The following is a 24570-nucleotide window of genomic DNA, read 5'->3' as shown; positions in this document are numbered from 1 at the left end:
AAACCCCCAGGCCTCTCATTTATTTAATTGTGTAGTTGGCTTTGCCAGAAGCCTGCACAGAGCGGAAAGTTAAATTACAGGCATCTCTTGCAGTGGAAGGTTCCTTTTAGCTGAGATATTTTCTAAGGCTCTTTCTGGCTAAAGAGATGCAGATTGCTCTTTTTGCCTGTTACTAGACTGAGATTACTCAGGTGGGGATAATAAAGGCAAATCCTTCTAATTTTTTAAGTTATTTTAAATGTTTTTTAAAGCATTACAGAAAGCAGATAGAAATAGCAGAAGAGATAGGCATGACACTCTGACCATTGCAGGTCATAACATACAGGGGTTGATTTACTAAAACTGGAGCATGCAAAATCTGGTGCAGCTCTTCATAGAAACCAATCCGCTTCCAGGATGCATTGCCAAAGCTTAACCTCCCTGGCGGTATTCCTGAGTGTAGATCGTAGTAAAGTTTCAGCACCACAAGCGGTAACCCCGAGCTACACTCGGGAATACCTTGCAGTGCTGCTCCGGGATCTCTTCTTCACTTACCTTGTCCTTCGCTCCCACAATGTCCCTCCTGCAGTGTCCCTGGCAATGTCCTCCGGCCAATGCCAGCATCCGTCTTCTGGGTTCTGTTCCCTGCGGCGTCAGGACGTACGGGGACGGAGCCAGCGGGAATTTTAAAAATGTGAAAAAGTGACATTCACTCAATACACTAAAATCGCATAGTAAAACATTACTCTATCAAACCATTTCACATACATTTTGTCCCGAGTGCTTTGTACTGTGCCCTGCCTGCATTTTTACTGTTCTTTCTGCCTTGAAACTGCCTGGAAACGTCCATGGCACCCAAAAAGCATCCCTTTAGGTCAAAAGCGGTTTTAGACCAGCTAGAGAACAGCGATAGTAAATCAGAACCACTTGCAGAATTGAGTGATAATGATTCGTAGGGAAATTCGTCATCAGACACTGAAAAGGATTTTGCGACTTTGCTCAGTGATGTGGGAACTTGGCGCTATATTTCAAATTTCAGTGTTTTTGGTTTGATTATATTATTGAATTAAATTTATTATTATATTATTATTTTTTATGATTATTTATTAAATTATAATTTATGATTTCGTTTTTCAAATTTAACATACCCGGGATGTTTACTAGACTCTTGTTTAGACAGATTTCAGTGAGTTATTCTTAAAAATTACAGGCCTACAATAAAAAAATACATATTTCCATGCAAAAAAATGTACCGCTTTAAGCACAGAAATACTGGCATAATCTGACTACTAGGGAGGCTACTTGAACAAGCCAAGGTTAAAAGCTGATTGGCTGCCATGCACAGCTGCACCAGATGCAAAGCCATCCTTCACAATGTACAAAGCCATCCACAACATCACCCCCAGCTACATCACCAACCTCATCTACAGATATCGCCCAGAGCATCCTCTCTGCTCTCCCAAGACCTCCTGCTCTCCAGTTCCCTTGTTACCTCCTCCCATGCTCACCTCCAGCACTTCTCCAGAGCCTCTCTCATCCTCCAGCCCACTATGTCCGGTCAGCTCGTACCCTGTCCACCTTTAGGCGATCCTTGAAAACTCATTTATTCAGGGAAGCCTGTAACAGCATATACCCAGGACGCGGTTCAACCATTTTGGCTTCAACCTCCATCTTGGCAAAGGGAAGGAGGTGGTGGCAGTGTGAAGGGTTAATTGCGTAATTAACCTGACCTAGTAACAATTGCTCAGGCTGCCAGTACATCGATTGTGGTCCAATTAGCTGGAAAATCGTCGTGCAGGGTGCAGTTGGGTGTGGCATTGTTATGCACATGACATCGCGGTTTTAGATCGGCTAGTCCTTCGGTCACAAGTTTGGTGTAAAGGGCTGGGGTGTGACACCGCGATCGTGCCATATTGGTGGGTAAGGCAGCCCTGGAAAGCCATTCAGATGGGGATTTCAGCCTCTGGCTAGAGCTGAGCTCCCCTGCTGGGAAGAGTAAACACAGGCCTGACAGGAAGAATGGCCTATCAGCAGGGGGCTGGGAGCCTGAAAGCAAGTCATTTGATCTGACCTGTCATGGTGTGTCAACAGGCAAACAAACATGGGTCCTAGGCAGTGACAGCACACCTGGATTGGAAATGCGAGGGATCTCCGGAGCTCTGAGGGGGTGGGCTGCTGTCCTCGGCTCCAAACGCCTTTCCTTTCCACTCAGGTCCTGAAGCTGCTGACAATGCCTCTGATAGATGTTGTCTGGATTCTGGGAAACCTGAGGAGAGCTCCCCGTGCGGTTCAGGAGTCAGACGGCAGAATGCATGCCTCCCTCCTGCCTCCTGCCAACCTCACCTCCCCAGAGGTGCAGGCTGAATGGGCCAAAGAGACAGAGGGAATGACCCAGTCAGGAATCCAGCAGTCCGCTACAGTCTGGGCATCCCCGGTAGTCTCGGTCCTCAAACAGGATCAGATGACCAGGCTTTTTGAGGACTTTGGAAAACTGAGCGCCAGCCCTGTGGTTGTGGCCTACCCCATGCCCAGGCGCCGTGGGGTAATGGAGCATCTGGAAGGGACCCGCTGTCTAACCATCATGGACCTGGGCAAAGGATATGGGCCACCATGTCCAACCCAGGAGGCTGAGGACGAGTCAGCCTTCACTACCCCATGTGGCTTGCCTAAATTCACAGGAAAGCTAGTTGGGGTTGAGAACGCCAATGCCCCCAACCACCTCCCCAGGGGTCAGGAATGACCTACAATGTGGAATGGAACTGGGTGCAGTTGCCCACTTTAGGGGCCTTGCGGTGTTCGGCCCTGTCTGGGAAAAGCAACTCGAGCCCCTGTCACTAGTCAGGAACAAACTGCCGGTGCCTAGTCTGACAGTCAAGAAGGGTAACTGTCAGAGGGGCATGTCTATGGTTCAGCTTTGGGAACCACCGGTAGGAAGAGACCCCCAGAGGTCTGGGCATGGGAAGACTGAGGCAGTTGTGGCTTGGCCTACTCCCCAGGCCAAAAAACAGGTTACATCAGTCGTGGGTGCAGCTGGCTATGGTAAGACGCCTGGGTGCAACTATCATGGCTCAGCTGGACCTGTAACTGACCTAGCAGACAGGAAACTGGAGGAACTGGTGTCCTGGATGCTAGCAGGTAGCGAGGACTGTTCATCTTGGATGAAGGTACCTGTGGACACATCTGGGAGGCGAGTTCCAGAATTCTCCTGTCTGGTTCCGGTGCACACAGGCGCCACTACCTTCGGGCCAGATGTAGTCCTAGGCCTGAGGAAGAATATGAGAGAGGGAAATCTCCTTCTCTACCTCAACAAGAAGCTACACATTATTATGTTAGCAGATGACACCCCTGAGCCTCAGTGTTTTGTGAACGGGTGGGCACCCCGGCAGTCGCCATGGTATTCGGATATCCACAGCGGACTGGTGCTCACTCGTGACCACTCACTTGGTTGGCACAGCAGTGTTGCTGGGGAGAACAGCTTCCTTTTCAGAAGGAACCTGGGTCTCCCACAGTGCATATCACCCCAAGGTGAACCCCTGGGCACAGTGGCTCTGTGCGGCAGAAGTGGGTTGCGTCAGGAGGGAAATTGCAGTCCCCTCCAATGCAACTACCTAAGGGGGGAAGGTGTAACAGCGTATACCCAGAGATGGACGCTGTTCAACCATTTTGGCTTCAACCTCCATCTTGGCAAAGGGATTAACCATCCTGACAAATATATTTCTCCCTCATTCTTCCCCCCTCCCTCCTTAGAGAGGCCCAGCGACATTTGGCCAGTATGTGTGTGAGTTGGGAATGTCACAGGAGGGTCATAGGAGCTATAAAGCCCCCAAAGGGAGCTGGGGCCTCCCTGTCCAAAGAACCTGCAAATTGTAACACTTCGTAAGAGATAACGCAAGCTTTCCCAGGAGTTTAAAGAGATTCCAACCTAATAAACTTAACTCAGCTTAGGTGACAGAATCAGATAAACACTTTTCAAAATCCATTTTGCCCCTAGGTCTCATATCTTGGAATGTGAGAGACTTACATAAAAACCGGACCTATCGTCAGATTGGCCACGAGAAGGCGAACAGCTTGATAGGTCACTTGCATTATCTCAGATACATAGGAAAACAGAAAAATAGATCTCGTGAACCGTACAGTGTATAATTTCATAATTCATATCTAATCAATCCTCAGACGTGTCTGCATAAAAATCAAGTCACTTGTGCAGCTGGAAAGTTATGGGCCAAAATATGAGTTATGGGAGATTTTGGCTCTAGTTGAGGTATCCACCCATACCTACACACCCTGCTGGGGACTACAAAATATGCTGTCAGGCCTAAGAGTCTGAGTTGAAGATGTCTCCCATTTTAACATCAATACCACCTGGGGAGACCCGTGCCCTTTCGCTCTGAAACTTGGATCTGCTAACCCAGGACTTTGGCAAGTACCTTAACCCTTTCACTTCTCTCTGATATCTCTTTGCTGTGCTGTTAGTCTCTGTATGTTTATATATATATATCTTAGTTACATCTTTTTCTGTAAATATTTTTATTGCACCCGTTTGACCTTTTAGTAATAAATCTTTCCTTCTGAAAGTGTTGAACTGTTTCTATAGCTCTGTATTGCAATTTACGAATTCCTGCCTCTAAAGTGACGCTACTGTGTGTGTTTAACCCTCTGCATAATTGGCTGGCGGTGACCGTATTATGCAGAAGATTATCTCAATCATTATGGTGTTTTAGCTGATATTGCAGAGTTTCCCCTTTCTCTGTACAAAAAGGAGGTGGTGGCAGTGTGAAGGGTTAATTGCGTAATTAACCTGACCCAGTAAGAATCGCTCAGGCTGCCAGTACATCGATTGTGGTCCAATTAGCTGGAAAATCGTTGTGCAGGGTGCAGCTGGGTGTAGCATTGTTACGCACGTGACATCGCGGTTTTAGATCGGCTAGTCCTTCGGTCACGAGTTTGGTGAGAAGGGCTGGGGTCTGACGCCGCAATCGTGACAAAGCCTACTCCTCCTCCAACTAGGAACTCTGCTTGAGTCACCTCCATCAGATCATCCCCTGCAGCTATTACCTTTTGTACCACGTCCCGCTAGATTGTAAGCTCCAAGAGCAGGGCCCTCCTATTCCTTCTGTATTGAACTGCATTGTAATTGTACTGTCTCCGTTTTATATTGTGTGCTGCTGCATAAACTGTTGGCGCTATACACTCACTTTACTAGGTACACCTTGCTATTGCCAAGAAAATATCCCCCATGCCATTACATCACAACCAGCCTGAACCGCTGATACAAGGCAGGATGGATCCATGCTTTCATGTTGTTTACGACAAATTCTAACTCTATCATCTGAATGTCGCAGCAACCAGTCTGCTCATTCTCCTCTGACATCAACAAGGCATTTTAGTCCCCACAACTCCTGTTCACTGGATATTTGGACCATCTCTGTAAACCGTAGAGATGGTTGTGTGTGAAGCTCTCAGTAGATCAGCAGTTTTTGAAATACTCAGACCAGCCTGTCTGGCACCAACAACCATGCCACATTCAAATCCCCTTTCTTTCCCATTCGGCTTGAACTTCGGCAAGTCGTCTTCACCATGTCTAGATGCCTAAATGCATTGAGTTGCTGCCATGTGAATGGCTGATTAGCAATTTGAGGTATTAAGAAATTGAACAGGTGTACCTAATAAAGTGGCCAGGTAGTCTGATGTCACCCAAATAATTTAATATAGGTCCAGAAAACTGTTAGCTAAACACTGAATGGACACGGATGTCTCAAAAGTGACATCTGTCTCGTCCAGCATGAGCAGGCAATATTAAAAATACACACTCCTGTGCCACAGGATAATCTCCAACCAAATAATAAAACACCAAATAATAAAATAATAATAAATAAATAATAAAACACCAAATAATAAAAACCAAAATCAACAGCACAAAACAATACCCAAACCAAATTAATTACATATTAATAAAAAATATAAATTACATAAAATATATTATAGTGTCCATAAAAAACTTAATGTGTCCAAAAAAACTTAAAAATAAACATAAAGTCCTTTCTCCCAAATTCCAGAGTGCTTCAACAAAAAAAATATTAATTTTTAAGGATTATCCTCCTGTGATTTGTGCTTCCACCATCCACCAGTGCTGTGAGCAACATAAACCGCACTCACCAGCACTGCGACCCTACTATTCACCAATTTCTGGTGAGTGCGGTTCATGTTGGTGACAGCACTTCCCCTTTCCAGAAATACAATTGCTAGAGGCAATAGTTCACTAATGGTCTGTTTTTTATAAATCCATTATAGTGTAATCTCAGCGTTAACAGATAACCCATTAAATGTCCAGTTCCGACTTTTCTTCTCGCCGGTAGCCAAGTTATTTTTGGAGCTGGATTAACTATGATGATGTAATGATTGCTTGCATTGTCTAGTGTCCAAGACTAGCTGCTGCTGGACAGATATCAAAGTGAAAAATATTAATCAGATGATTCATTTTTGGATTAGATGAGAAACCAGATCTGCACTGTACATATCCGAAGAAAGAAAAAACTAAGAAAAAACTGTACATATCCGTCCTTACAGAACACTTGTCCAAGTGCCAGAAACATTTACAGAACACCTTTACACTCAATTATAAAGACAGCTTGTGCACCCCACAGCTTAAAAAACAATTTGGACTAGTTTAGCAAGACAGAACCAAGAGGAATAATTATGTGCAAAGTGCAGTAAATCACAAAAAAACAATCACAAATCATCTCTTACATGATTTAAAATAAACTAACTGAGTTTAAATTATGTTGCTTTAAATTCAAAAGTACCAAAATAGACGTGAATACGAATTACAATAGTAACGAATTTCAACGAACCAGAAATAAATAATGAAAAAACAAAATTCATTTGTTTCATTTGAAGTATCTGAATGAAACAAATGATCCAAATTAATTTAAATAATAGCTGGTTGTTAAGGAGAGGGGGGCTGTTTGGCCACCATGTCCTTAACAACCATTACTCATTTGCCATCAGAGGGTTTCCCAGCTGACAGCAGATCGTATACAAACAATGCAGGCTTTCAAAATTTAAAAAAAAGAAAAGAAAAGCTTCGGGATCCTCCACCATTCCTTACCAGGCCCTTATTCGAGCATGAAGCCAGGAAAGGGGGCGGGGGGACAAGCGAGCACCCAACCCCCCTCCCGAACCATACCAGACTATATGCCCTCAACATGGTTGGGATGCTTTGGGACAGGGACAGTGGTTGTGGGGGTCTGCAGGTGAGGGGCATATCTGAATCTGGAAGCTCTTTAAAAGGGGGCCTCCAGATCCCAGCCCCTCCCCATGTGAATGAGTATGGGGTACATAGTACTCCCACTTATTTACCCAAAAATTTGGTAAAACCGCAAACACAGTTTTTGACAAACTAAAAAAAAGAAAAAGAAATCAAAAGTATGACCCGCATGGGAAAAAAAAAAAGTTGCCCACCAAACACGACGTGTCCATCTATGCTGAATGACAGATAAGCTTGGAGGTGGGGGCAGCCAGTGATATCACCAGGTGAGCCCGCCCCCATGTCTACCTCTCATTGGGCAGGTGTCATTCCCCAAATGACAGGTTAACATGGGAGTGATTCTGGCCACGGTACCAAGCCACTCAGATCTGCAAACAGGGCCTTAGTGTTAGGCTTGAATTCCACTTTAAGTAAATTATTCTGTTGGAAGATATAAGGTGAACGACACACACGACAATACTTTCTTGTTACATTTACATGCTGAGCATCCTGCTTAGTGAAACACAACAGTTCTGCTTCACAGGCCCTTCTAGTCCAAACAAGAAAGTCGGCTCAAGCTGACTGTATACAGAATACACTGCTGAGATAAAAATCTGCTCTTAAAGTGCCCTTAACACCTTAAGTTTTTGGGGTTTTTTCCACAGTTATGTATTTTCTGCATTAAGGTAAAAAAAAAACCTTCTGTCCAGGATCCCACCCAGCCCCCCTTATACTTAAATGAGCCCGATCTCAATCCAGCGATGTGCCCGAGAGCAGCAGCTCTCTCTTCCTCCTCACAGGACAAATTGATAGCAGCAGGAGCCACTGGCTCCTGCTGCTGTCAATCAAATCCTATGACAACGGAGCAGGTAGCGGGGGGCAAGGCAGGGCCCCATTGTCTGTGTCTATGGATGCAGCCAGTGGGGTTCAGGAGCGAGTCTGCACAAGTGCCTCCATAGGAAGCAGCTTTCTATGGGTGCACTCACCGAAAAGGAGGAGCCAGGAGCGACAGAAGAGGACGATCGGGGCTGCTCTGTGCAAAACCATTGCTTAGTGCTGGTAAGTATAACATGACTATTATTTATTTATTTTATTTTTTTTTAATTAAAGGTTTAGAATCTTACTTTAATAATATCTCAGCAACCTTTCTGCAAGAATGCTGATTGCAGTGTCCGATATATAATAGCCACTAGAGTGACTAATAGCCAGATGCAAAATTACTTCTGTGTAAACTTTACAATAAAAAATCCTGTTTCCCTTTAGTAGCAGTTTGTGCTGCTACTGTTACATTATCTTATAGCTGAACTCCAGGCAAACAGCTAAATACACAGATGAAATTTAAATATGCTGGTATACCTGCCAAAAGATTTGTGTTTCTGTCCACAAAGCCCTGATATTTACACAGCTCTGCCAGACAGCACAGTCCTGCCTAGCTAGGGAGTGAATCTGATCTTTCTCTGCTGAAGTTTCACTTTAAATTGGTTATAAATATGAAATAATATAAACAAAGCATATCTCTCTATAGTGTGTAATTGTATTAATCCAGAGCGCTGTGTCATTTCTGTCTGCTGCCTCGTTCCTCTGTTATCAGCATGAATCACTTCTGACAGGTTTTCCTGACACCAAGAGAAAAATGGTGACAGGGGAGGGACCTCCAGCAGATTGACAGCCTCAGCTCTATTCCTGTGAGTTGTGTGAAGGTGGGTGTGTCTCTTCCCTCCAATCAGCTCTTAGAGCTCTCCTCACTGAGCTCTGCAGAGTGTAATATCAGCTCTCTGCCCCTTTTTTCTGAAATTTCAGTTAAACTTTATAAAGTCAGCACTTTGAATGGATGTAGAGAAGAGAAGACTGCAGATAAACATGTACAACTTATGTAGGAGGATTTGTTTCATCTGTGTGTCACCTGAAGCCAGTCACTTCACTGGGTATATGTAAAGGTTTACAACCACTGTAGCCTCCCTGATGGTATTCCCGAGTGTAGCTCGGGGTAAAGTTTCAGTACCAAAAGCGGTAACCCCGAGCTACACTCGGGCTTACCATGCGGCGCTGCTCCGGCATCTGTTCTTCACTTACCTTGTTCTGCGCTCCCACGATGTCCCTCCTGCAGTGTTCCCGTCAATGTAATCCAGCGGATGCCGGCATCTGTCATCTGGGTTCCGTCCCCTGCAAGCGTCGGGATGTACGGGGGACAGAACGGCGGGAAATTTGAAAATGACAAAAAGTGACATTCACTCAATACACTAAAATCACATAGTATCTAAAATCATCATAGTAAAACATTACTGTATCAAACCATTTCACATACATTTTGTCCCTAGTGCTTTGTCCTGCGCCCTGCCTGCATTTGTAGCGTTCTTTCTGCCTGGAAACTGAGAAACGTCCATGGCGTCCAAAAAGCGTTCCTTTAGGTCAAAACCTCTTTTAGACCGGCTAGAGAACAGCGATAGTAAATCAGAACCACTTGCAGAATTGAGTGATAATAATTTGTGGGGAAATTTGTCATCAGACACTGAAAACGATTTTGCGACTTTGCTCAGTGATGTGCGAACGTGGCTCTATATTTCAAATTTCAGTGTTTTTGGTTTGGTTATATTATTGAATTAAATTTATTATAATTATATTATTTTTTATGATTATTTATTAAATTATAATTTATGATTTTGTGTTTCAAATTTTATCCTACCCGGAATGTTTACTAGATTCTTGTTCGGACAGATTTCAGTGAGTTATTCCTAAAAATTACAGGCCTACAATAAAAAAATTCATATTTCCATGCAAAAAAATGTACCGCTTTGAGCACAGAAATATGGACATAATCAGACCGCTAGGGAGGTTAACTTACAAGTCTCCTTCCCAGGAAGTAGTGAGAGGGGAGAGGTGATACAACTACAGGGACATTTTTACCTTAATGCAGGGAACGCGTTAAGGCAAAAAAAAGTCTTGACTTCAGAACCATTTTAATATAATATTATTTACAGAGCTGCAATAATTTGTGTTTTATATCTTCCTGTAGTTCACATATAAAATTGTAGTTGCTCTAGTACAGCTAGAAAACAAAAGGAAAAAAACAATTTTTTTTTGTGATAAAAAAAGAGCAGCTAATGTCTCTCCAGACTGCTATATATAGAATAAAACCGTAGAAACAAAAACCGTCTGTGCGTGTGATACAGAGTCTGCAAGGAATTATTTCAGGAAGAAAAGCCATAAATTATTCGGTTCTGTCAGAGCCCTGTAGTATTTTGCTTTAATTGGAAGTAAATGTTATACACAAGGCCTAAGGAGTCTCTAGATTTCAGAACTATTCCCCCAAGTGTAGAAAATAAAAAATGCCGACCCGCATTTTCACTCCACATCTGGCTCAGGTCCACTTATCTCTCACATTACCAAAAGCTCCATCATCCAGGGGACCTGGGCTTCTTTTTATGGCTCATTCTAAAGTCTTGGGACTCGAGGGAATTCTAGAAGTGCTGTAGAAACACCGCCTTTTCTAGTCTGGTATTGTCATTCGGCATTCTGACTGTGGAAGCCATCAAGAGACTTAGAGTAGAATCACATTTCCTACAGATATGTGTCTTCAGAAGGTTCATCCTTCACATAAAGTAATTTACTGTGTTGACACATGAGGAGAAACCTCGGCAGAAGCAAGACAGGATAATGTGCACAGGAATGACAAGATATTCCTCAAAAACACTATAGCTCGCAATACATGGTTAGATTTTTGTCCAAAGGTTTGTACATGTAGCACACCCATTAAAGAGTCGCTGATTGCTGATGAACATAGTCCTACTTCCCCAGATGAAGCACACACCGCCAAGCATACAGCATTTTCTTCACTCTTCCACTGGCTTAAAGAAACACTCTAGGGGTGTCTTTTTAGGATGTTATTGGAAACAGTGAACTTGGATGGGGTGAGAAGAGAGCATGGGATACTGCCCAAAAACTGAAGAACTGGACAATTTGAGGACTCCTTAGCTATGTCCCACAGAATCTCTATGCTGACAGTGACTATGACTTCTCCCAGAGACCAAAGGCTACACACAGTCACTGACTTTCCACCACTAGGGTCATTTACTCACACAGCCACAAGATCATCGGGCTCTTCCCAGTGAGGGAGATGCAGACTCACACCACCATAGGACAGCTGGACTGTTTTCCACCAACTTCCACCTGGCTCTCTCCAGTGAGCTTCTCCAGACCCAACATGATTGCAGGGCTTAAGCTTGTGAATAGGCACCCCAGCTAAGATTTAGCTTGGAACTCTGTGTCTTCTTAACGGCACCTTGTAGTATTCCCCTGCACAGGGGTCTCCTCAAGCAGGACTGGACCCAGGATCTCTCCCTGCTGCCTCAGGCCTCAGACTATTTATGGGCTCCTCAAACACCTACTGGGCACACTTCTCAAGATTCTCTCAGATTGGCTGGAGTTCCATAAATATTCAGGCTGCTTACTTTGTTCTTCATCCTATTATAATTCTAGACTCCTCTAGATTACAGAGGTAAGCAGGGCAGCAGCCTGTGAGACATAGAGCAGCCCTAAACAATCCATCTCTGCTCCACTGATTACAGAGGAGCTAGCTAAATGTACCTATCAGCTTATACTACATTAGGAGGGTGCTACATATGGAAATACTGAAAAACATTCAATGTTGCCAACATTGAGTAGATTGATTTTGTTTCAAAGCCCTTGAAATTTTATCCAGACCTGCTTTTTCAATGGAATTCCAGCCATAGTAAACAGTTTTAATTACAATATGTAAAATTGTTTTCCTGAACGAAAACCACATTCACAGTTAGACTTTTTGCCATGCTGCTCATTTGAAATTTCCTTGTCACAACATTTGAAAACAAACACTGATTTGACCCCACTAATCATTAGAGAATCAAATGAAAATTCCAAAAATAAAAATCTTTGAATTACATTTTATCGGTGTATGGCCAGCTACAGGTCTGCTGTGTTTGATTTTGGCAATACCAGAGAAAAGAGACACAAATTATTACACAATCCTCTAGCACAGATGTAGTCATCTGTGAAACAGAAAGTAACTTAAAGGGGTGGCCATCCTGTTGTCTTGTGCAGTACAGTCCTTCCTCTACGCTGAAGCTGGCGCAGGAACCTGATCACATGAACAAACTGGAACGGTTTCAGAATAGGTACTGTGGGAACTCGCTTCAAAATGGTAGAGCTTTTCTTGTTTAAGCACACAGCAACTCGCTTCTTTAAGGGCCTTTTGGCCCAATTTTATTTAAAAGAAAAAGTTCAACACAAATGCTTCCCACGCAGGGGTATCCACCATCAAGCAATACCAACAAAGATTCAGCCTCCTGGCTTGTAGGCAGTTCACTGTCTGTCTCCTGCAGACTCTTCCCAAATTATGGCCACTAGCACACCAGCTAGTCTGGCTTCCACCTGCCTCCAAGGCAGAGACCTCCCGTCTGCCAGGGTGGAGCCCTCCTGACTCCTGTCTGCCGGGGTGGAGCCCAGAACCATGGTTAGGCCTCTACGAAAAGGCCTGCACACACCTGTGCAATCAGTGTGCTGGGGGTTCTCAAAACACGGACCCCGGATTGGAGATTTCATCCCTCCCAGATCTCTTTGAAATCTCCAGGCTCCAGATCCCAAAACAAACTCAATGAATAAATGAGGAAACCGAAAAGTCAGTTTCCTCTGCAATACATCAACTCTCTGGAGCCCCTCAACCTGCCTGGTTGAGAATCCAGGGTTTTCAGCTTTATTTTGACCGTGGCAGGACACCGCACTGCCACAGTACGTATAAACATCTTTTCTTTCACAGAGTAGTTAGAATAGGCATAGAATGGGGGTGGGAGTAGGTTTAGGCTTAGCAAGAATTCAGCTGGAATTACACTTTAAAAAGACTTAAAATTCACTTTTAAAATAACATTACCATGTTAATGCTTATGAGGTTTTACTGATTGGGTTTGGATCTGCTTGAGCTAAACAGTGCAGTTATTGATCATATGATGGATCTACTGAATATACACCAGACTTTCACTTTAATACTGAAATATAACTTTAATAATTCAATATATTTCCATTGCAGAGGATGAACGATCATTACGCGCTGACAGCAAATGTATCATTTGAAGTCAAGAAGATGCCGTACAACATTCAGCCAGAAAAACTCCCAGCAGCCAGCATAGTAGTAAGTGTTAGACATAGTCATAATGAGGTTTTCAATGATATAAACGGACATGCATATGTGGGTACCAGCAGTAGAGATCAATGAACAGAGGGGAGTTTATTTACTAAAGCTGGAGAGTGCAAAATCTGGTGCACTTCAGCATAGAAACCAATCATCTTCCAGGTTTCATTGCCAAAGCTTAATTGAACAAGCTGAAGTTAGAAGCTGATTGGTTACTATGCACAGCTGCACCTTATTCTGAGTGCACCGGTTTTAGTAAATCTAACCCAGTGTTTCTCTGGTAAGTTATGCAGAGATGGGCGGCCCATTCATCACTTCTATAGGTTAGTGCTCGGGTAGACAAATATCCCTTAGATTGTAAGCTCCAAGGAGCAGGGCCCTCCTAACCCTCATGTATTGAACTGTATTGTTGCTGTATTGTCTCCCTTTATGTTGTAAAGCTCTGAGCAAACTGTTGGCGCTATATAAATCCTGTATAATAATATTAGAATAGCAAGGCAGGACGCAAGGTGCCATGTTTTTATTGTTTCAGTTATCCATTAATATTCAACAAAGAAGATTTATACAGTGCTGCATAAGTAAGCAGTAGTGGCAATAGTCACTTCAATTGTTTGTTTTTTGAGTAAATCGACCTAAGATGGATCTGGCTTCAGAAGGAGACTGGTCAGTACAAAATTTGTGTGCTGTAGAATTTTCATTTTTCACTTTATGGACTGAATTAATTATCTGATTTCTTGGCACCCCAAATCCTAATTAAGGCAGTAGGTATGCTACTTAGCTTCAAAAAGGGTGATTTTGCACCATAGTTTTTTTTATCGTATATGTGAAATGCAGTTTCTCATGTAAGGAAACAGCAACATTCACCACCTGTGGCTAGCTGGGGGTCCTCCATACCTGTGGCCGGATCCCATGTTAACATCCTGCTTGGTTTGGTCACACTGGGGGGGATTTACTAAAACTGGTGAATGCAGAATATGGTGTAGCTGCATAGTAACCAATCAGCTTGTAGGTTTTATTGTCCGAGTTTAAATGAATAAGTTGAAGTTAGAAGCTGATTGGTTACTACAGACTGTGTGCTCCAGTTTTAGTATACCCCCCTCCCCCATTTTTATGGCTCATGCATCCACTACATATGCTGATTAAAGTTGGTGCTACAGGGCAGACGAGTGCCAACATGAATGTGATGTCACAAAGCCTTGAGTTTAAATGTCTCTTAGATGTTCTGAGACAGGGGAAAAAGGATACCAGAGGTGATTGCTTAGGCTTCAATATCCTGTGTTCTGGCTATTGCCTACCTTCTGCTTGTGTTGTGTTTCTGCCTACATGCAGAACATGGTCATCCCTGCCTGCTGTTACTTTTGGGGCAAGCTCAAGAGGTGTCACACAATGCTGCTAAAGTGAGGTCTTCTTGGATTTTGTGCCTGAGTGGTCCCACACCTGGAAACACGGGGAACACTGGAGCTTCTGGCTGTTATACCCAGACCATATTGCCAGGGTGCCTTAGCCTTGGGATGATCTAGCAGTAGGTGGAGCCAATAGCATATCTTCCAACTGTCCCTCGTTTTGATGGGTTGTCCCACTTTTGGAACAATATCTCTCTGGCCCACTTTTTTTTTTTTGCCCTTTTTTCTGCTCTGGTGTATTGGCCACAATAAAAAAAAGCTATTACCAAAAGTGTTATAGTGTGCTAAATCTTTTATCCAACCTCTAAATTATTACATTTTAATTTTGGAAATCCAGTATAAAAGTAAAAGCCCTTGTGGGTTTAACCAATCATATTTATGTATTATTTCTACCTGGTTCGCATATCAGGGGATGCAGCAGAGTTGTGTCCTTTGCCTACCTACTTTGTGTCCCTAATATACATCTCAAGAAGTTTGGAGTTATCAGGAGTACTGTACGTTACGGTGAGTATCTTAGACCATTAAAGTGTTACTAAACCCAGGACCCTGCATTCACTATATCTGGTCTCCCCAGACCCTGCATTCACAATATCTGGTCTCCCCAGACCCTGCATTCACGATATCTGGTCTCCCTGGACCCTGCATTCACTATATCTGCTCTCCCCAGACCCGGCATTCATGATATCTGGTCTCCCCAGACCCTGCATTCACGATATCTGGTCTCCCCGGACCCTGCATTCACTATATCTGGTCTCCCCAGACCCTGCATTCACGATATCTGGTCTCCCTGGACCCTGCATTCACTATATCTGGTCTCCCCGGACCCTGCATTCACTATATCTGGTCTCCCCGGACCCCGCATTCACTATATCTGGTCTCCCAGGACCCTGCATTCACTATATCTGGTCTCCCTGGACCCTGCATTCACTATATCTGGTCTCCACGGTACACAGAACATGAAAATGCAATTATTTTAGTAAATATAAACTGCTAAATACCATTTCCCATCAGCAGTCAGAGCAGTCTTGTGACTTCTATCAATGTCCAGCAAAGCACTGGTTACAGCTTGCAGGAGGAGTTTTCATTCTCCCTTGATTGATCATGAGGCTGCAGGACCCTTGACCTTCTGTCTGGATAGCGCTGATTGGCCCTGTGCTGATCAAATGCACTCTCCCGAGAAAAAAAAAAACTCTCTAGCAATACACACCAAACTGAGCATGTGTATCTTGCCTTGAAGGCTCTGAGCTATCAGCAGATGGACTGGGGACAGTAACAGTAGGGGAGGATCAGAGAAGACAGGATCAAACAGGCTTTTTACATTTTAAATGCCACCTCAACACTTCTCTATACTTCCTGCAATTGTTGCTCGCTACATGCGCTTCAAAAATGAAGCAAATTTGTTAAACTGGTACATTGTTCACTCAGGACATTTACCCAGACTGTAAAACCACTGTGCATTTTATGTTGTATACTACCATTATATTTCTTCTCATAAACTGCACTGTTTCAAGCTACATTAGAAACTTCCCTGCTGGACGAGAGAGCAAAGACTTGTAGAATTGTAATAACAGCAATAATGATTTAGGATGAAGTTGTTGGAAATAATTGTTAGAAAAACAGAAAGACAGAGCTCTTGGCAATTAATATTCATGACATCTGTTTACAGTATTTAACGTAGTGAAGCGGTTCTTGGACCTTTAGAGTAGAAGTTTACAATAGAATGGAAAAAATAGGAGCCGGTTCTGGGATATGTGACATTTGGCATGTGCAGTATTTAAACACTAAAACAAATATTTTCAGAATCTTGTTTATAATAGAAAGCTCTTTTGTAGCCTCAAGCTGTTTACCGTTGAATTTTCTAGCCTCCGTTCAGGGTGCACAAGGAGGACATTTATGGGCAAAAACCGAGTTTATTCAAGTGTCCCGGTATATAATTGAACAGGCTCATCATCTTATTTGTATTTCTATATACAGTAATTAGCACTGCAGATTTAAAATACTGTATAAGTAAATTATCATTTAAACTCGTGACTAGAAACAAGCAAGCAAAGATCTGTAATTGGTTAAATCTGCTCTGAAGCTCCCCAGGGTTGGTGTCTGTGGATCCACCAATGGTTTTATATTAGCTGTTTTTTACATTATTTCGTGTTTTACATTTTATTTTATTTTTTTCAATTTATTTTACAACTGTTCATCTTTCCTCTTTCACCACACAAAATGCTTACCTTTATGCAAGAGATATACCTTTGTTGTTGTTGTTGATGACTCACACATCACGCCGCCGGCACCACGCGGGTCCCGGTGGCCATCTTTGTTATCATCTCACGGTCAGTGTAACTGTTTCTTTCCCTGTACTACTGCCTTTGAATGGAATAAACTTGCACATGCTAAAACAGTATCACACTATTGGCCTCCTCTTTTTCTGGGCTCTTTGTGAGTCATCAACAACCCACAGAGCTGTATGAATGAGGAAACAAGGCCATACTGCCAGCAGAGGGGAACACTTGACCAGACCAGATTTCATCTATACAGGAGCCTGCAGTGTACCCAAAGAGAGTATTGTCTCTAAATGCGCAGATTGACTGTGCATCTGGTGAGTGCACAGCCTTATCATACACACCAGTCATCTCACCATTTGTTTTGGATGGAGCACTTATTATTGGAGACAATTTGATCTCCCATACTCACATTGGGACAATTTATTCTATCATCATTGTTCACCACGGGTCACTTTAATAGTGACGGAATATATGATATCACTAAAGTCACTTTATATGTTGGCACCTCGTCATGAGTCACTTTATGTAATTTATATGATTTATGATTTTACATCTTTGGCATATATATTGATTATTACTTAAGCGCCGCGTTGAAAGGTTGTTTGGTATCCTTTGGTGCGTTGGCTGCTTCTCTGGTTTGTATCGCTCACTTTTACCTTCTTTGAAAACCCAAAGATCTAGAGAGGCTTATAGGGCCATTATTGAGAAAGGAGAAGAATGTCCAAGAAGTCAGCCAAGCAGTAGGGCCAGTGCTAACACTTTTTCATTGGTGACAGCTTTGGCTGCTTGCAAAGGCAGACCCATGTTATTGCATGTATCCCTTTGACATGCACGGTTTGTATCCCTTTAACATGCACGGTTTGTATCCCTTTAACATGCACGGTTTGCATATCCATATCAAAGCAGCTAACTTTTCTGGCCACATGGCATCCTGCCTTTTGGAAGGTGCACACATGTTCTTATGACTTATTTTCTATATGAACTGCATGTTTTCATACTATGATCACTAACCCTGATAATGGTATAACAGAACAGATGGTTTGCCCTGTATGAGCAGGATGGTTCAAAGCTCACAATTTATGACTGGCCCATTGACAGGGGAAGTCAAGACTTCCTTCCACGGAGGAAGGGCCGAGACCTGCTAGTGTCCAGGGAAAGGTGAACTATTTTCCTCTCACTGCTTTCTCTTTTAACAGTCTCTTTTTATGGCACACTAGATGTTTTCTTGCAGCCCGCGTAGAGAGACCAAGAAGTTCATGCTATATTGCTTGAGCGATCTACCTTCCACCTGGCCATACACATGATATTACCATATGGTGAACAAACAGTTTTGAGCATCTGACACTCATATATCAGTGCTGTCAGCTGCTTCTGCTAGAGAACAGAACCTGTTTTATCATAATGAATACAATTAAGAGATGCAGAAATCCAAGCTGATCATTTTCACACTCTCAAAGCATCTCAGATGGTAACATGACATAACAGCAAAGGGTAGAAAAGTTATTACCCCTGTGTGGTCACTCCACCCCACTCTACAAACTCAGCATGTTGCAATTAGCATATCATCTGTTTTGTTGTTTTTAAGCTTCTCTCTCACTTATCATTAAGGGATGACTAGACCTGGCCCTGATGGCAAAGGGGCATTTGCCTCCAGGGCCAATCTTAATAAGATATGTTGGGCTGGCGGCCCTGAATGGAGATACTTCACCCTCAGACATCAATCAGATTATTACCTGACTGGCAAAGGGAAGAATCTAGCACCAACCTAATCTGGGACTTTGAGATATCATATGCGCAAATATAAAGGTTGCAAAGGAAGCTAATGATGGAAGATGTTAAAAGATCTGTCACACCTAACCATTGCCTTTAGAAATAACCAACTTTTAGCAACCAATGTTGAGCAATGTAGCACTTTGTCACACTTTTCAAGATATACTTTTAGTAACCACAGAAACCTTTCTCAACCATGAAACAGGCCAAAGGTTCCTAATTCTCCCTATTTTATTATGATGTGCTTACTACTTGTGTCTAATCTTATTGATTTACAAACATAGAAGAGTAATGGCCGAAAAAAGGCCACATGGTCCATCGAGTCTGACATACTGTGTGTATATATATATATATATATATATATATATATATATATATATATATATGTGTGTGTGTGTGTATGTATGTATATATACTGCTCAAAAAAATTAAAGGAACACTTTGAAAACACATCAGATCTCAATGGGGAGAAACATCATGCTGGATATCTATACTGATATGAACTGGGTGATGTGTTAGGAACGTAAGGATGCCCGATCGTTTGATGGAAATTAAAATTATCCATCTACAGAGGACTGAATTCAAAGACACCCCACAAATCAAAGTGAAAAAATGATGCAGCAGGCTACTCCATTTAGCTGAAATTTCATTGCAGCAACTCAAAATGGTACTCAGTAGTTTGTATGGCTCCCACGTGTTTGTATGCATGCCTGACAATATTGGGGCATGCTCCTAATGAGACGACGGATGGTGTCCTGGGGTATTTCCTCCCAGATCTGGGCCAGGGCATAACTGAGCTCCTGTACAGTCTGAGGTGCAACCTGGCGTCGGCGGATGGACCGAAATATGATATCCCAGAGGTGTTCTATTAGATTTAGGTCAGGGGAGTGTGGGGGCCATATAATGGTATCAATTCCTTCATCCTCCAGGAACTGCTTTCATACTCTTGCTACATGATGCCGGGCATTGGCGTGCACCAGGAGGAACCCAGGACCCACTGCATCAGTGTAGAGTCTGACAATGGGTCCAAGGATTTCAGCCCAATACCTAATGGCAGTTAGCGTGCCATTGCCTAACCTGTAGAGGTCTGTGCGTCCCTCCATGGTTATGCCTCCCCAGACCATCACTGACCCACCAACAAAACGATCATGCTGAATGATGTTACAGGCAGCATAACGTTCTCCACGGCTTCTCCAGACCCTTTTACATCTGACACATGTGCTCAGGGTGAACCTGCTCTCATCTGTGAAAAGAACAGGGCGCCAGTGTGCCAACACTGGTGTTCAGTGGCAAATGCCAATCAAGCTCTATGGTGCCGGGCAGTGAGCACAGGGCCCACTAGAGGACGTCAGGCCTCAGGGCACCCTCATGAAGTCTGTTTCTGATTGTTTGGTCAGAGATATTCACACCAGTGGCCTGCTGGAGGTCATTTTGTAGGGCTCTGGCAGTGCTCATCCTGTTCCTTCTTGCACAAAGGAGCAGATACTGGTCCTGCCGATTGGTTAAGGACCTTCTACGGCCCTGTCCAGCTTTCCTGAGTAACTGCCTGTCTCCTGGAATCTCTTCCATGCTCTTGAGACTGTGCTGGGAGACACAACAAACCTTCTGGTAATAGCACGTATTGATGTGCCATCCTGGAGGAGTTGGACTGCCTGTGCAATGTCTGTAGGGTCCAGGTATCGCTTCATGCTACCATACTGACACAGACTCTAGCTAAATACAAGTGAAAAACGTGTATGTGTGTGTGTGTGTATATATATATATATATATATATTGTGTGTGTTGTTTTCTTTTACTTTTTTTGTATAGAGTATAGACCTGTGTTTTGTCCCAAGCATGTTTAGATCCAATTCCTGTTATTGTTGACTGACTCACTTCTGGTAAAATAATACTATCTAAGATTAGTTTTGAACTTTCCTCCTGCTAACCTGAAGTCATGGCCCCCATGATCTTGATCTTTGCCACATATTGAAATACTGCCCTCCTGAACCTTATTCATACTCTTGATGTATTTAAAGGTTTCATTCATGTCTCCCCTTCCCCTTCTTTCCCCCAAATGGTACATAGTAAGTCTCTGCAATCTCTCCTAAAATATTTTAATATTTTATCCCTCAAACCTTTCACCATTTTTGTTGCCCATCCTTGGACTCATTCTATCCTATCAATATCTTTAAGTAAGTGAAATCTCCAGAACTGGACGCAGCATTCTAAATGAGGTCTAACTAAAGATCTATATGGAGGAATCAGGACCTCCTTCCTCCTGCTGGCGATCTCACCAGTGATACATTCTAGAATTTTATTCACTTCTCCCACTGCCTGACCACACCGTTTCCTTATTTTGCAATCATTTTAAATATGTACCCCTAAATCTTTCTTCCTCTGTAGTTCTGGCCAATACTGTCTCCCCAATGGTATACTCTCTCAAAAGATTATTTTCCCTGCATGCATTATTTTACATTTAGAAACCATGAACTAACATTTTCTCTTCTTCAACCATTTTTCCAGCAATGCCAAATCATGTTCCATGTTACAGACACCTCCAGGGATATCAAACATATTACACACCTTTCTGTCATCAGCATTAATACATACCTTACCACCCAAATCTTTAATTATATCACTTACAAACAAATTGAAAAGAAGTGGTACAGAGCCTTGTGGTATACAACTAGTGATTGGTCTCTGTTCTGAATGAACCCCATTTACAACTACATTAGCCAACTGCATATCCACTGAACCACCCATAGATTAAGTCCTTGCTTGTTCAAGTTCTTTGCGAGTTCATTTTGTGAATCATAATCACACTGGCATTCAATTTTGAAGAAAATGAACTAGAATTCCCCGAGCTTCAACACATATAATAACAGTAACAGCAAACCTTATTTTCAGCTTTTTGATGAAAATACCAATATTTATGGCAAATACTGATTGTTGTAGCTTAGTGAATAGAGCATTGACATCTTCAGTGTAAACATTTGTACTATCTACAGTGAAGGAAATACATATTTGATCCCCTGCTGATTTTGAATATTTGCCCACTCACAAAGAAATGATCACTCTAAAAATCGAATAGTAGGTATATTGTAACACTGAGAGAAAAAATAGCAACAAAAATTCAAAAGAAATGCATGTCTAACAAATTATGCACTGATTTGCATGTTCATGAAGGAAATAAATATTTGATCCCCTTCACAAAACATGACTTAGTACTTGGTGGCAAATCCCTTGTTGGCAATCACAGAGGTTCCTGTAGTTGGCCACCAGGTTTGCACACATCTCAGGAGGGATTTTGGCCCACTCCTTTTGGAAGATCCTCTCCAAGTCATTAAGGTTTGGTGGCTGATGTTTGGCAACTCGAACTTTCAGCTCCCTCCACAGATTTTCAATCGGATTAAGGTCTGGAGACTGGCTAGGCCATTCCAGGACCTTAATGTGCTTCTTCTTGAGCCACTTCTTTGTTGCCTTGGCCATGTGTTTTGGGTCATTGTCATGCTGGAGCACCCATCCACGACCCATTTCCAATGCCCTGGCCAAGGGAAGAAGGTTCTCACCCACGATTTGACGGTACATTGCCCCGTCCATCGTCCCTTTGATGCGGTGCAGTTTGTCCTGTCCCCTTAGCAGAAAAACGCCCCAAAGCAGAATATTTCCAGCACCATGTTTGACAGTTGGGATAGTGTTCTTGGGGTCATAGGCAGCATTCCTCCTCCTCCAAACACGATGAGTTGAGTTGATGCCAAAGAGCTCGATTTTGGTCTCATCTGACCACAACACTTTCAACCAGTCCTCTTCTGCACCATTCAGATGTTCAGTGGCAAACCTCAGACGGGCCTGGACATATGCTTTCTTGAGCAGAAGGACCTTGCAGGCACTGCAGGATTTCAATCCTTGTCGACGTAGTGTGTTACCAATTGTTTTCTTGGTGACTGTGGTCCCAGCTGACTGGAGATCATTGACAAGATCCTCACGTGTATTCTGGGATGATTCCTCACTGTTCTCATGATCATTGACACTCCATGAGGTGAGATCTTGCATGGTGACAGTTGTTTTGTGTTTCTTCCATTTGCGAATGATTGCACTAACTGTTGTCATCTTCTCACCAAGCTGCTTGGCGATAGTTTGGTAGCCCAGTCCAGCCTTGTGTAGGTCTATACTCTTGTCCCTGACATCCTTGGACAGCTCTTTGGTCTTTGCCATTGTGAAGAGTTTGGAATCTGATTGTTTGATTGCTCTTGTGGACAGGTGTCTTTTATACAGGTAACAAAATGGGATTAGCAGCACTCCCTTTAAGAGACTGCTTCTAATCACAGTTTATTACCTTTTTGAAAGACACCTGGTAGCCAGAAATCCTGCTGAATGATAGGGGATCAAATACTTATTTCCCTCATGAACATGCAAATCAGTGCATAATTTGTTAGACATGCATTTCTTTTGAATTTTTCTGTTGCTATTCTGTCTCTCAGTGTTACAATACACCTACCATTCGATTTTTAGTCTGATCATTTCTTTGTGAGTGGGCAAACATTCAAAATCAGCAGGGGAGCAAATACTTATTTCCTTTACTGTATGTACACTCCTTGTGTTTAAAAATCATGAACCATCCATATTGTAAATTGCCACTAAGCCAAGACAAGCAAGAATCATCTTAACTTTCTTGGCAGAGTTTCAGAGCTCTGACAGCTCAACTCATTGTGGTAATGTAAATTTATTTTTCATTGAAGGGCACTAAAATGTATGTTTAACCTTTTAGCCATCAGATATAAAAGATGTATGATTTCCTAGAGAGCTATGCATTGGCTTAAAGATTCTTTTTCTCGAAGCATTAGGGAAGTTTCTATCCATTCATCAAGATACAAAATACATTTGCATGTTTGGGGTTTTTGAGGGTCTTCCAAAATCTTGTATAAATTATAGATTGTCGCAGAAAAAAAGTACTTTAAGAATCATGTTTGTAGAGGTTTTTACAAACTCCCCCAATGTTTCTGTTTAAGTTAAGTGTAGGAAAGTGGAAACAGACTGTCCTTGAGATATGAAAGATATATGGATGATGACATTTGGCTTTTCTTTTGTTTAATTTAGATAAAGACATCAGTGATTTGGGCCACTCCGAATGTCTCATTCGCCATACCTCTGTGGGTTATCATACTTGCCATATTGCTTGGATTGCTGGTTCTAGCTATACTTACGCTTGTTATGTGGAAGGTAAGAATGCTCTTGTATAAGTATGACAAACAATTGTAGGCTCTGATTAACATATTATTTGTGAAAACTGGGGTTCCTTCTTCAAAGTCACAAATCAGCGTTATAGCATCTATCATCTATAGCATCTACAAATGGCAGCATATATACTGGAATTTTTTTATTTTTTTACTAGTAACGGTGGCGATCAGCAACTTATAGCGGGACTGCGGCGGGCATTCTGACACTGGATGGGAACTGACTAACTGCCACTGACATCCCAATGACACTAATACAGTGATCAGTGCTAATAAAAAGCACTGGCACTGTACTAATGACACTGGGTAGGAAGGGGGTTAACATCTGGGGTGATCAAAGGGTTAACAGTGTGCTGTGTGTGTCTTACTAGGGAGACATGCTGCTTTGTATCTCTCTCTCTCTTCTCTGTACAGAGAAATACACAGCAGCATGTCCTTGCTGGCAGGAGAGACCTGTGTTGTTTAAACACAGGTCTCTCCCCTGTCAGTTCCACAGGACAAATAATAATAAATGTGA

At 42.7% G+C, this 24570-nt stretch overlaps 1 protein-coding gene across 1 annotated transcript in view; it reads left to right on the top strand.

Moving 5' to 3' along the window:
- The window catches only part of ITGA8 (integrin subunit alpha 8), a 238366-nt gene that overhangs the window by 201007 nt on the left and 12789 nt on the right, over nucleotides 1–24570 (top strand). Inside the window, exons 28-29 of the mRNA XM_089666320.1 lie at nucleotides 13284–13385; nucleotides 23917–24039. Of these exons, the coding sequence (XP_089522446.1) occupies nucleotides 13284–13385; nucleotides 23917–24039 (225 nt within the window). The remainder of the gene's footprint in view (nucleotides 1–13283; nucleotides 13386–23916; nucleotides 24040–24570) is intronic.

Source organism: Staurois parvus, unplaced genomic scaffold (assembly GCF_062004578.1).
Source record: "Staurois parvus isolate SC_StPar_1 unplaced genomic scaffold, SC_StPar_1.0 ptg000051l, whole genome shotgun sequence".
In the NCBI taxonomy this organism is placed as follows: domain Eukaryota; kingdom Metazoa; phylum Chordata; class Amphibia; order Anura; family Ranidae; genus Staurois; species Staurois parvus.
This window is presented reverse-complemented; position numbering and strand designations above follow the sequence as displayed.